General features: G+C 42.2%; 1 protein-coding gene across 1 annotated transcript; it reads left to right on the top strand.

Moving 5' to 3' along the window:
- The first annotated feature begins 1,766 nt into the window (after nucleotides 1-1,766).
- oprd1a (opioid receptor, delta 1a) lies at nucleotides 1,767-9,088 on the top strand. Its single transcript, XM_067255705.1, has 3 exons — nucleotides 1,767-2,002; nucleotides 7,551-7,906; nucleotides 8,559-9,088. Exons 1-3 carry the CDS (start codon nucleotides 1,767-1,769, stop codon nucleotides 9,086-9,088), a joined length of 1,122 nt encoding a protein of 373 aa, XP_067111806.1.
- Nucleotides 9,089-12,911: the final 3,823 nt, after the last annotated feature.

Genomic DNA, 12,911 nt, shown 5'->3' on the forward strand with positions numbered 1-12,911 from the left:
ACGGGTTTGGAGGGGGAAAAAAATACCTGTTGTCACAAGGGATCTCCAGGCTGTCACTACACAGACAACCAGGCATGACACGGCGCCTCTGGTATGAAGGAGGGTGTCCTGTACAAGGATCTGTGTGTGGCACCAGAACAAAGGAGCTTTCTCTGCAGAGATTCAGAGAGATTCTCTTGGTCTTTGTCTGGATGGGGAGAAAACGTATCATAGTAGTCACATTGGGGAGTGGTGCTGAAATGTGTGACATTTTGTTTCTGAAATAATCAAGGAAAAATTGGTCTCTCTCTCTCTACTCCATAAACACAGTATCATTCGGAGAGTACTGGATAATGACTTTGCCCCGGAGCTTTTTGGAGAGTAGGTTTTGGGGTACAAAACCTTCTGAATAGTGTAAGAGTCACTGGAGCCAATTTACATTGTGGGGCAATGAAGGGCGCATCAATATTTCTGTCAGTGTCTAGTAGTAATACATTAGGTGAAGAGAGATGAAGGCTGGGATAAACACAGCAATCAATGTTGGTTTAGTGGTTTGGGAGTGGAGCTACAGAGAGCGAGAGAGAGAGAGAGAGAGAGAGAGAGAGAGAGAGAGAGAGAGAGAGAGAGAGAGAGAGAGAGAGAGGAAGAGAAAAAGAGAGAGAAAGAGAAAGAGAAAGATGGAGAGGGAGAGAGAGAGAGAGAGAGGGAGAGAAAGAAAGAAAAAGTATAAAAAAGAAAAAAAAGAAAGAAAGAATGAAAGAGGGAGCGTGAGAGAGAGTGAGAGACAGAGAGATAGGGGGAAAGAAAGAAGAGAACAATGACTCTAAAGCTTAAAGGCACTTTTGAATCTGCTAAGATGTTTTCCCTAGTGAGACGAGTTATCAGACCAATGATGATGCGCTGGAAGAAAATCCCAGATTGATCATGTTTCACCCACAAGACCCTTTTGTAATTGTTGTGTTGGTAGAGTTCTACCTTGCCGTAATCAATCTCACAGATAGACAAAATAGATCATGCCCAGGGCTGCAGAGCACTGAGTAATTATACCCTGAACTGTACACCTTGGCTTGGAAGGGCTGGTCATCCATATCAAATCATGGTTAATACCTGAAAAGTGAAGCACATTCGTTTTCCTATGAGAAGCTGTTTTTTTGAACGGGATGCATTATAGACTTGAAAGATAATGCACTCAAGCCTGATTTAATCTACAGTATATCATACACTGCAAGACCTAACAGCAAACCTTGGCAATTGGATGCAGACAAGCGCATCTTTAACCATAACGTAAAGATTAAGTAATTTGCTCGTGGATATGTAATGGCATGTTAGTGTAATTAGCGAACATTATTGGCATAAAAAGCAGTGTCCTGCTGAACAATTGCCGTGTGGGTAGTTCACTTGATTATTTTGCAACTACGCAGGCTTGACGTCGACGTGTAACATAACACATAAGAGACCAGTGTAAGCGCTGGTAATACACATTTGGAGAGCGGGAGCCAATGACTACGCGTGCTTATATTGCTCAAAGGTTTACCATCAAGACTACACACCGGTCCTGACATTGGATACTCATTAATTTACTTTTTATGAAAACCCACACGAGAGTAATTTTTCATTCGTACTTTCACTTTTCCATGAAGAGTGAAAGTTACTCTTTTGTTCGGTTTTATATGGTGTGTGGATTAACACCATCTCGTCAATTAAGCGTTGAGTAGTGTTTTCTCACTCCGGCGTTGGGTGAAGTTTTCAGCACCACAGAAAGAGAACAGCGACCAGAGCAGCGCAACATGGAACCGTCCACAGCGCCCGTTGCCGATCTAGACGATCTTTACTCCGTTATCCCGTTTAATGTCACCTTTCCGGACGACACAATGAGGTTCGTGCCCAACGGCAACTACACAGATCAGGCACAGGCTCGGAGCCCCGCCGGTATGATAATAGCCATCTCCATCACGGCTCTCTACTCCGTGATCTGTGTGGTGGGACTTCTGGGCAACATCCTTGTTATGTACGGGGTGGTGAGGTAAGCGCTTTTTACATGCACTTCAATCTATTCAATTTAAGATATTTTGTGTGCAAAATTAAGGACTTGCATGCCTACGGAAATAAATGGTAAACAAGTAGTTTAGGAGATAAGAGAAACAACACTGATTAGAACTAATACAGTAGCACAGTGGTAACACAGCAGTATTAGTGTCAACACAGATCTCTGTCATTAGTAACATGCAGTACAAAATTCTGTCCAAATAATCTTGGAGCAGAGTGGTTGAACATGCATCGAAAAAAATATAAATGTAGCACAGTCTGTTCTTGTGCTTCATGCCAATATACTTTATATCCCACAGTTAAAGGTTGAAAGTCAAGTCCATCAATTTAAAAAATAAATAAATCAAATGGACCTTTGACACATATTAGATTCATAAATAATCAGGTACTCTTAGATCAATAAATTGATCAACAAAAAGATCCATAAACTCTGCAACACATGAGGTACAGTTGGATGGGGGGGGGTCAATCAATCAATTGAACGCTTTGGTTGCAGAATCAGCTGAAAATGTATGTTTTATCTGCTCTAGGGTTTTGGGGCGTTTGCGCTTCTTTTCCATTGAAATAGCAATGAGGTTCACATGACAAGATAGCCCCCCCTCATTATTAACCCCTGTGAACAAAATCTAAACTTGGTTGTCATGACAATGGGCATTAGTGGTATCTCCGTAAAGGTGATTGCTTGCCTTGTTTCCCCATTCCTAACCAGCAGGCTATAGGCGCAATCACTCATGCTGTGTGTGCTTCCTCAATCTAACACTAATTACTTGGCTCCTGAAATAATGCAGGAGTAATTAAATATAATTAACTTTTAACTATAAGTAACTAGAATCAAGGGATTTCCGGTGATTTGTGGTGTGGTCCACAGCTATATGTTTTCATTTAACAGGTCAGTAATCTATATACTTTTTAATTCCTCTTCCAGTAAGACACGAAATGCGTCCTCTGCCTGCATCTGCAGGTTAGAGAGAGAGTCATGTCTATCAGAATGGGAACACAAGTCATCTTCGGCATGTGGTAATTTACTTAACAGGCCACACAGGTCAACAAATTCACAACCATGCGCAGTGTTCACAGTCCTGAGGGGACTCAGGGGAGAAGAGGTCCTTTTGAGGAAGCTGAGGAGGGAGAGCCTCACACATCTAGGGCTGAGTGTAAACCAGTCTACAACAGAGCCCTCGACTCCACAGCCAGCAGAGCCCTCCTTAGTCTCTGCCCTGAGAGATTGTACAAGTGCCCTAGGTTTATTAATCCACACACCCAGGGTACTTATGCACCCCAGTGTGCTGTGTGTCGGAGAGGCCAGGACTTGACTGATATTGGTTAGTTGTTTTTTATGCGGAATTATGAGCTCATGAGGGACCTCTGTTGTCTAGTTGGCCTCTCCAGCAGTAATTCATTGTTGCTCCTCTGAGGGTAAATGTTTACCATTGAGAACCGTACGTATATATATATTCATGTAATAAATGAATACATACAGACGTCTACACACGCATACACAGTTCACATTTGTGTGTGTGTGTGCATGGCTGTGTTCAGCCCATGGTCTTGCAGAGAATACAACGCATGATTGTGGCTTGTGTACATTCTCAAAGCATGCATTTAATTGTGAAGGGCCAACGAGGAAATACAAACAGCAGAGGACAACACCTGGTCGATTAGGGCAGTGTGTTTGGACACGAACATTGTTAATGATTAATGGAGGACGGTAATGTGAATGACTCTCATTTTGATCCACGCATTTACATATTGGGCTGTAGAGGTCAGTGAAAGAACCGGACACACTTTTCAGGAACGATGGCTTCAGAGTTGATCCGTGCGGGAACACCTGCTCTCTAGAACCTGAAGCATTGTGGGCCTAATGAGGTTCCTTTTTCATGCATCAACTCATCCTCCGTATGGTGACACAGGACATGGTGACACAGGACATGGTGACACAGGACAAGCACAGGTGAGATGAGGACGAGGGGGACGGAGGGATGAAGAAGCCAGCAGACCTTCCATGAGTGGACCCCCGTCTGAAAGCCCAGGTGTTGCACAACGCAAGAGGAGGCAGATGAAGGCAGTGCGTAGGTTGCGTGCCATGTGCCGATGTCTACGGTGCTGCTGGAGGCCAGTCGGCTGGCTCGCGCGAACGTGTTAAGAGTCGGCGGCGTCTGCGGGATTTCCGCGTGCTGCTTTTGTGCTGTACCTTGAGGGAGTGTGTCAGGCTGGCCGCGACCACCCTTCCTGCCCGTCTGCACCGACAGAGTGCCCAGCGTGGCCGGTGGTGTGAGCAGTGCACACACATGCACGCACACACACCAGCCTGCCAGGACCTGCTGTGTTCTCAGGTCACAATGTGTGGGACACGGTGTCACAGGGATAGAGGAGGCGATGCATGTACACGCTCACAGACACATATAGTGAACACACACACTCAACACACGCTACCCACCTAAACACCGACAGAATATTTCTAACACCTTTGATTGTGTCTGCAGTGTGGGCAGTGTTGTGGGATGTACAATATCTTCTCAATGTTCGGGATCACGCATAAGAAAAGAACAAAATGATTTCCCCTGGTTCAAATTGATAAAATTAATTCTACTCATTCTAAACTGAATGATTTTAAACATAAACAATATCAGTGTTTGGATTATATATCACTTACAAAATGTAAAACACGTAGTCAAAAATGATTTCTTTCAGTAACTATGTGGGTGATGGGGTCAGTGCTTGGACAGGAAGCCCAGTGGGGAGTGTGTGAGGGGGCTGAAACAAGTCAGTACCAGTCAGGGGGAGCAAAGTTCTCTTCCGCACGCACAGTAGAGTAGAGTAGAGTAGATTCATTTGACAATGGACATTTATAATATCTACTGTATATGTTTCTCTACAACTCCTGCTGACAATTGACTGTGCTGCTCAATCACAGGTGCAAACTTCACTTCTCCAAATTTCCATCTCCTCAACTGTCCTTTGATGCAGTTCAAGTACTACTAAGTTTGCCTTCTGATTTTGAAACAAATATAATTCGCATTCGAATATCATTCGCTTTCATATGCAATGTCACAAAGAGCTTTACAGATGCCCATTACAGTAATGGCCATCAAGAAGCTGGGAAAGAAACTGACAAAAGGAATTTGAGATCAAAAAGAAGAAACCATTGGAAGAGCCAATGAGGATCCTCCCTTTAGGGGACAAGTGTAGCAGTTGAAGTAGTAGTACAAGGTACTTTATTGATCCCAAAGGGGAGATTGTGAGTCCACAGAGTTTTAGTATAAGTGAGATTACCTCTGTATCAGTCCAAGTATATCAATGCCCTAACATGACAGGATAGCACTGCATAAAAAAAACGAAACAAGTGAAATCCAATTACCTGAACCCATAATCCCAGTAATCTTCTTAAAAGCTGCTACATTTTGACCTGACATGACAGGCATTTCAAACAGCGTCCATGACATAACAGGGCAGACAGACAGCTGTCACACCCTCTTTGCAGGATGTGGAGTATGATTTCCGTGACACATTATGTCATGTGGGCAAAGGAAAACGGCAAAACAAAGTCTAGATGCAGATGCAAAACCAAAATCGCTTTACAATGGCACGCCCTGGTAACGACAACACATGCACATTCTTCATGACAGAATCTCTTCTCATTTGTTTTGTGTCAGTGTGGTTCCTGTGTGATTTAGATTCTGTTTCATAGCTGAGAGGAACTAGCATCAGACATTTAATGAGACATTGTCATTTTCTCCATTTATCTTTTTGAGACAATAGCCAAGGAATAAGAAAAAAACACATTGGCAAATGATATTTACGAGTGCTGCTTCTACGTTTTTGATGCTGTGTCGACACACTCAGACCATCATTGTCTACACAATAAGACAAATAAATTCGTAAAAGGAAAGAAAAAACCTGTCTCTCTGGTGTACTGTACGTTTAGATTAGTCAACTAATTGCAACAGGGAACTGATTAGTGAGAACCCTTCTCCAAGCTACAGACATGATTAACAACCCTCCCAGGACTCTGCAAGCCTACAGCTCAGGGCTACACTCGCATGAGCCATCACATTAGGAATCATTAAGAAGGAGGAGAACTGCACAGTCAGAAAGATCTGACACACTCATGGGAGCTTTGGACAAACCAACAGGCCCATCCATCTATGACCTTTGTCAACCAAGTTAGCATATCCATTTCTCACAGCCTTGCTCTACTAAGAACACAGCCAGCTTCTCAGGTTTGAATTAAGATCTGCTAGCTAGTCCCTAAATTGATGTGATGTTGCTGTGTCTGAGTAAATTGCGCAAGGACTGTTCCTGAAAGAATTAAAAACCCTGTTAGAGACCAAAACAATTAAAAAGGTATATGTTCAGGTCAACATTTGACTATGTAGTGATATAGTAACTACTATGCAGATTTACTTCATTACGGTTTAGCGGTACAAGTTATATGGGAAAGGTATAAGGAGGTTGGGCTTTCCAGGGTAGATGTTAACATGGATGTTGTTTTGGTAACACAACCTTCAAATGCCCCTTTATGGCATGGCTCCTTATGTTCTTGACTCTGTGTTTGTATATTTTGGAATACATTTAAAAAAATCACTATATGAAATCTGCTTAATACAATTCTAACGATAGTGATACATGTAGTGTTATCCATTACACCCTTCCCCATAGTGTGCCTTCCAACATATTTGTCAAAACCTGTACCACTAACCCTTTATGCCATTTACTGACATAGTCATTTCTATATAGTAGCTACAATGTTTTTATAAGGTTTTGCTACAGGATATGATTACATTGTAGTTGATGTAAGCTTAATTTAAAGTGTTGTCAACTATAGTTACCTATTTGAAATTAATATAGCGCGTTTACAACTTCAAAACATAACTACCGGTACTGCAAAACAACACATTTCCAGGAACCAATTTGTACCAACTTCTTTATTTGATATTTTTTTTGTCCTGGTACCTTTCAGCTTCAATGGCTTGTATGGTGAAGGCAGATCTTAATGGACGGTGTCATTCAGAGCAGTAAAAACACAACCATTTATCACTGTGATATCATTCAACAGCTCTGTAAGCAACATTTTAAAAACTGTACACTTTGTACTCTAATGACAACACCAAAATGTTAATTATTACACATCTAATGTTATCAGGCAATGGTTCTAAAAACCGCAGTTGTTTGTTTGAGTGAAAGGACTCAAGATAACGCAAACCTTGAATGATTCACTGTTTATACAACACTGATAGAATATGGATACTTTAAACACTGTCTGTGCACGAATCAAAAAGGATCCCCATTATTGGGAGGCACATAATCTTCAATGACTCATTACAGTAAGAATCACCAGTTTAAATGTTCTACATAGTATGTTGAACATACAATCAGGGGCAATTAAAACTTTATTTCTTGGACAAAAAAGCTCCGGAAGGTCTTGCCTGAGCTGGAGCTCTCACGTTCATACCTAACTGACAATTCCACATACCACTGCTAACACAAATCTGTAGCTCAACACATTTCTTTTCATCTCTAACTAGATACACTAAGATGAAGACCGCCACCAACATCTACATCTTCAACCTGGCTCTGGCAGACGCTCTGGCCACCAGCACGCTGCCCTTCCAGAGCGCCAAGTACCTGATGAACACCTGGCCCTTCGGGGAGCTCCTGTGCAAGGTGGTCATCGCCATCGACTACTACAACATGTTCACCAGCATCTTCACGCTGACCATGATGAGCGTGGACCGCTACATCGCCGTGTGCCACCCCGTGCGTGCCCTGGAGTTCCGCACGCCTGCCAAGGCCAAGATGATCAACGTGCTGATCTGGGTCTTGTCCTCGGCCATTGGTGTGCCTATCATGGTCATGGCTGTGATCAAGGAGTCAGACAGTGGTGAGGAAGCTATTTGAATGAAATTGGTTGCTCTTATTGTAGTATTGCTCTCAGACCATGGAAAATTATGATTATTAATTATACAGATTTTCTTTTATCTCATCAACATCCTCAGAGACCTAACTATATTACCAAAAGTATTTACAAAGCTATCCAAAATCATTGAATTCCGGTGCACAAAGCAAGGGCCATAAAGACATGGATGAGCGAGTTTGGTGTCGAAGAACTTGACTGGCCTGCACAGAGTCCTGGCCTCAACACGATAGAACACCTTTGGGATGAATTAGAAACTGTGAGCCAGGCCTTCTCATCCAACATCTGTCTGGCCTCACAAATGCACTTCTGGAAGAATGGTAAAAAATTCCCATAAACACACTCCTAAACCTTGTGGAAAGCCTTTCTAGAAGAGTTGAAGCTGTTATAGCTGCAAAGGGTGGGCTGACATCATATTAAATCCTATGGTTTAAGAATGGGATGTCACTCACGTTCATCTGCGTGTGAAGGCAGACGAGCGAATACTTTTGGCAATATAGTGTATACACAACCAAAACCAATTCAACAAAGTAATTCGTCAATCACATTACCTCTGTTTCTTAACGGATTACCCCCCACCCCACCCCCCCACCCCTCCTCCTCCTCTCCCCCCCTCCAGGTAAAACTATGTGCATGCTGAAGTTCCCTGACCCTGACTGGTACTGGGACGGGGTAACCAAGATCTGCGTGTTCCTCTTTGCCTTCGTGGTGCCCGTCCTGGTGATCACCATCTGCTACGGCCTGATGATCCTGCGTCTGAAGAGCGTTCGCCTGCTCTCCGGCTCCAAGGAGAAAGATCGCAACATGCGCCGCATCACCCGCATGGTCCTGGTGGTGGTGGCGGCCTTCATCGTCTGCTGGACGCCCATCCACATCTTCATCATCGTCAAGACCTTGGTGGACATCAACACCAGGAACCCTTTGGTGGTGGCCAGCTGGCACCTGTGCATCGCCCTGGGCTACATCAACAGCAGCCTCAACCCCGTCCTCTACGCCTTCCTGGACGAGAACTTCAAGAGGTGCTTCAGGGATTTCTGCCTTCCCTGCCGGACCCAGGTGAACCAGAACAACCCGTCCACAGCTCGGAACGCCACCCAGGAGCCTGTGTCTGTCTGCGTGCCCTCGGGGGCGGGGAAGAAGCCGGTATGACTAGGCATGGACCGGATCCCTCGTGGTTCACGATCCAGAAGGATCCAGCAAGATCTACATTCAGAGGTCACGCAAATCTCTACCACTGAGTTCTAAGAAGCCTTGAAGGACCGGTTCACATCATCCAGTCTACACATTTAGACTCAAAAGCACCATTGAAGCTCGCAAGAAAAAGGCAATTAAAGATGTCATTGATTGCTTTTCCAAAAGGTCACCTTGGCGACGGTTCTAGAGATTATCTACAGGAAGAGGGAGATTTGTCTTTTAGGCAAAATGAGGACAAGGGCACTGGTCCGAAGGTACCAAATTTGAACATGTTTTTAACCGCCATGTTCCCATTGTTCTCATGGGCCATGCCAACAACGACAGTTAGAACTAGGTGTCAGTTCTCTAATGAAGATGACAGGGTAGATACAAATATACAGTAATTCAGTGCTAGATGATTGTACATGTGAAATTACATTTACATTTAGTCCTTTAGCAGACGCTCTTATCCAGAGCGACTTACAGTAAGTACAGGGACATTCCCCCGAGGCAAGTAGGGTGAAGTGCCTTGACACAACGTCAGTTTGCATGACCGGGAATCGAACTGGCAACCTTCGGATTACTAGCCCGATTCCCTCACCGCTCAGCCAACAGACTCCCTGAAATGTGTACAATATAGAAGGTTACGATTGTCTAGACTTTTTAGAGATAGAGGGAGAGTTTGAGTAAATGCGTTAGAACAAGTTAAGTGTGATATGGATGTTTACATCTTGTAAATTATACAGACAGTGTCGTGACTTTAAATCACTTTCTGAAATCACTCAGACATTCATGTCAAGTTATTCACTCACCCATGGCCAGTCAGAAAAGATAGACAACAGAATGTGTTAAACTACTGCATTCACCCGTCTAATATGAGGTCCAGGCCCTGCAGACACAGAGACACAGAGCGCATCCCTCATAAGCCTTGACAAACAGACTCAAATGGAACAAATAAGCACAGCAGAACAGGAAAGGCCAGTTTATGAGGCCTTCGTTTCCATGGGAATGGACGTTGAAGCTCTTGAAGTCCTAAAAACTCACAATGCTGAGGATCTCCAAAGACACAATCATGCGACACGAGACGTAATCAACACATTGGTTTTGCCTATCAGATAAATGTTTCTGGTAGGCTTATTTACTATAAGAGCTAAACTCTTTAACTTTTTACCTTTTTATCCTCCTCAGAGCAGAGGCGTAACACCCACATTTAAAAGATAACAAACCGACAAGACAAAACAACTGGTCAGTAATGAATTGAAGACTCCGTTAAAGAACGAGGAACCATGGTGTGAAGTCTACAACCTTGGCGGAAGTGGAGTATTCAAGTTACATTTCCCAATTTGCAGTAAACAAAAAAACACAGCCTGATTACTTACAAGTAAGAGAAAGAAAATGTTAGTAATGTAAGGTCTTAGACTTTGGTGAAATGTTATCCAGTACATTAACCTCTCTGTGCTTGTACCAAATTCAAAAGGGTGTTGAATCTTGTATGCCCACTAATTGCTTAAAATAAACCTCCTTCTCTTTCTGGGGTGGTTGGAACCTGAGTGGTATCTCTGAGCAGAATACAGTGACAATGGAGGTTGACTCTTTTCTGCCACTGTGGGCAGAAAAGTATCCGACTAATGGACTGTCTCTGCTGAATCAGTACAGTGTTTTATCAGCTTCTAAAGATTAACTAAGAGTGAGAGATTCTGAGGACTCATTTGTCACTCTAATGGGTAAATGCTTTTCTACTTCGCAATGCTGTAATTATTTCCCATAAATATTTTGTCTGTACAAATTTGGACATGTTTGCTCTGACTTACATACTGTATTAAATATGGGGGGGTCAGATGGCTGAGCGGTTAGGGAGTCGGGCTATTAATCAGAATGTTGCTGGTTCAATTCCCGGCCGTGCAAAATGACGTTGTGTCCTTGGGCAAGGCACTTCACCCTACTTGCCTCAGGGGGAATGTCCCTGTACTTACTAGTAAGTACAGGGACATTAAGTAGTAATTAAGTAAGTAAATAAGTCACTCTGGATAAGAGCGTCTGCCAAATGACGAAATGTAAATGTAGAGTTAAAAAAAAATACAATGAGTCGCAGTGTATACTACTACTTTATCTAAAATGTTATCTATGTGGATTGTTCAGATTTGATTATACTGTAATGTAATGTAACATAATGTTAGCGATTAGCTCAAATAACCTACAACAAGTTTCTAGACATTCTTATAAACATTTGGCTTGATCTCCAGCGACAGATTTCTGTCTATTTTATCATAAAGACGCTTAATGCTTTTCTTGTTTTAACAACTCCTGTATTGGGACATTGGCTCAAAAAAAAAATACTGTATCTAGCAAGGTTTTACGTTTTCTAATTTTCAAGAAGTGTGACTCGAGATTGAGATGAAGTATTCAATGGCAACTGTTACATGAATCATTTTACTAGAAATGTACTTAGAGAAATAAAAACTGTCTTACCTTATCACATGCAAGGTGATTATTTTACCTCTCTGAACAGTAGGATTTTTTTATAACTTATTATTATAAATATTTCTATGGGGGATAACTAAAAGGTGTGGTCCTCTGGCCATACTGTACTTTGCCATCTCAATATTAGATCAGCATACCTTTTTTGACTTTTTCAAAATTGTGTGTTTTGAACTAATGTGTGTTCACTGTTTTTTCATGCTTTAATATTTTAGTACAAGCAAAACTGTGAATATGTTGATGTGCAAGAAAAGTGTCTAAAAACTTGAAATGTTTTGTAAGATGAAGTCAGCTTGCTTAAATGCTTCAAAATGTGTGCTGTTCACGCTTGAAGCCCTCATCTTCAAGTCGTCATTTAGCTTAATATTGTGCGCCGGAGTGAAAAGTATCTCAGAGTCAAAAGCCTGTTAAACTGTTTCAACTAACCTTTGAACATAATAAACATTGTGAAGAACAACAATAAATAATATACAAAAAAGAACATGGTGGTGAATCAATTTTGGATCCCTATACTGTGGGTTATAAGGTTAGTATAGGATATTATGTGTATTATATGTTTAGTATACTCTATTGTTTATTATTTTGTATATTTTGGAGGTCTATTATATTATATGTTAACTTGTCATAGGTGTAAACTTGTTCTGAGTACTTAAATGTCATGTCATGCCAGGTTTCTTTGCGTTGCCTTGTCCTAAGAATTTCAGTGCCCAGTCTGACCGTGTGTTGGTCTGTGCATCTGACAATAAAAGATTTGAACTTGAACTGGGTAGAAAACGTGTGTATTCAAATGAACAGTACAGTAACTGTTTGTTGTTTCATGGTCCTGGTAGACTGAGTTGCTGAGCTGCCAATACTTTGTCATGCACAGGCACCATTGCTCCTTTAATTATTAAATTACTCACTTTCCGTGACACAAATCCATTTTAAATATCCTATTCTATTATAAAATTCAGTCATGAAATAAAATAGCAATAGTATTTCCAAAGGCCTCCAATCTGAGAAAGCTAGAGATGGCTGCAGGCTTGCCTAGATTCTGCCCAGAGCCGCTATCAGTAAATGAAACTTTCAGCCCTGCTTCTCCTGCAGATTCACACAGCAGCATCAATTGCCATCACCATGGATACCGGCAGCACAAACCATCGAGCCCAGAAAAGGGAGTGAAGTGTTTCTTTTTAATTAAGGAGGTTCGCCTCCCAGTAGCTACTTCATAATTATCTAGATGGCAATAAAGGAGACAATGGAGAAGAAATGCATGTTTGATGCAACCAAAAAGGAAGACAGGCCACTGAACGACATAGCATGGCTAGAGCATAGAATGAGG

Source organism: Osmerus mordax, chromosome 18, assembly GCF_038355195.1.
Source record: "Osmerus mordax isolate fOsmMor3 chromosome 18, fOsmMor3.pri, whole genome shotgun sequence".
Lineage (NCBI taxonomy): Eukaryota > Metazoa > Chordata > Actinopteri > Osmeriformes > Osmeridae > Osmerus > Osmerus mordax.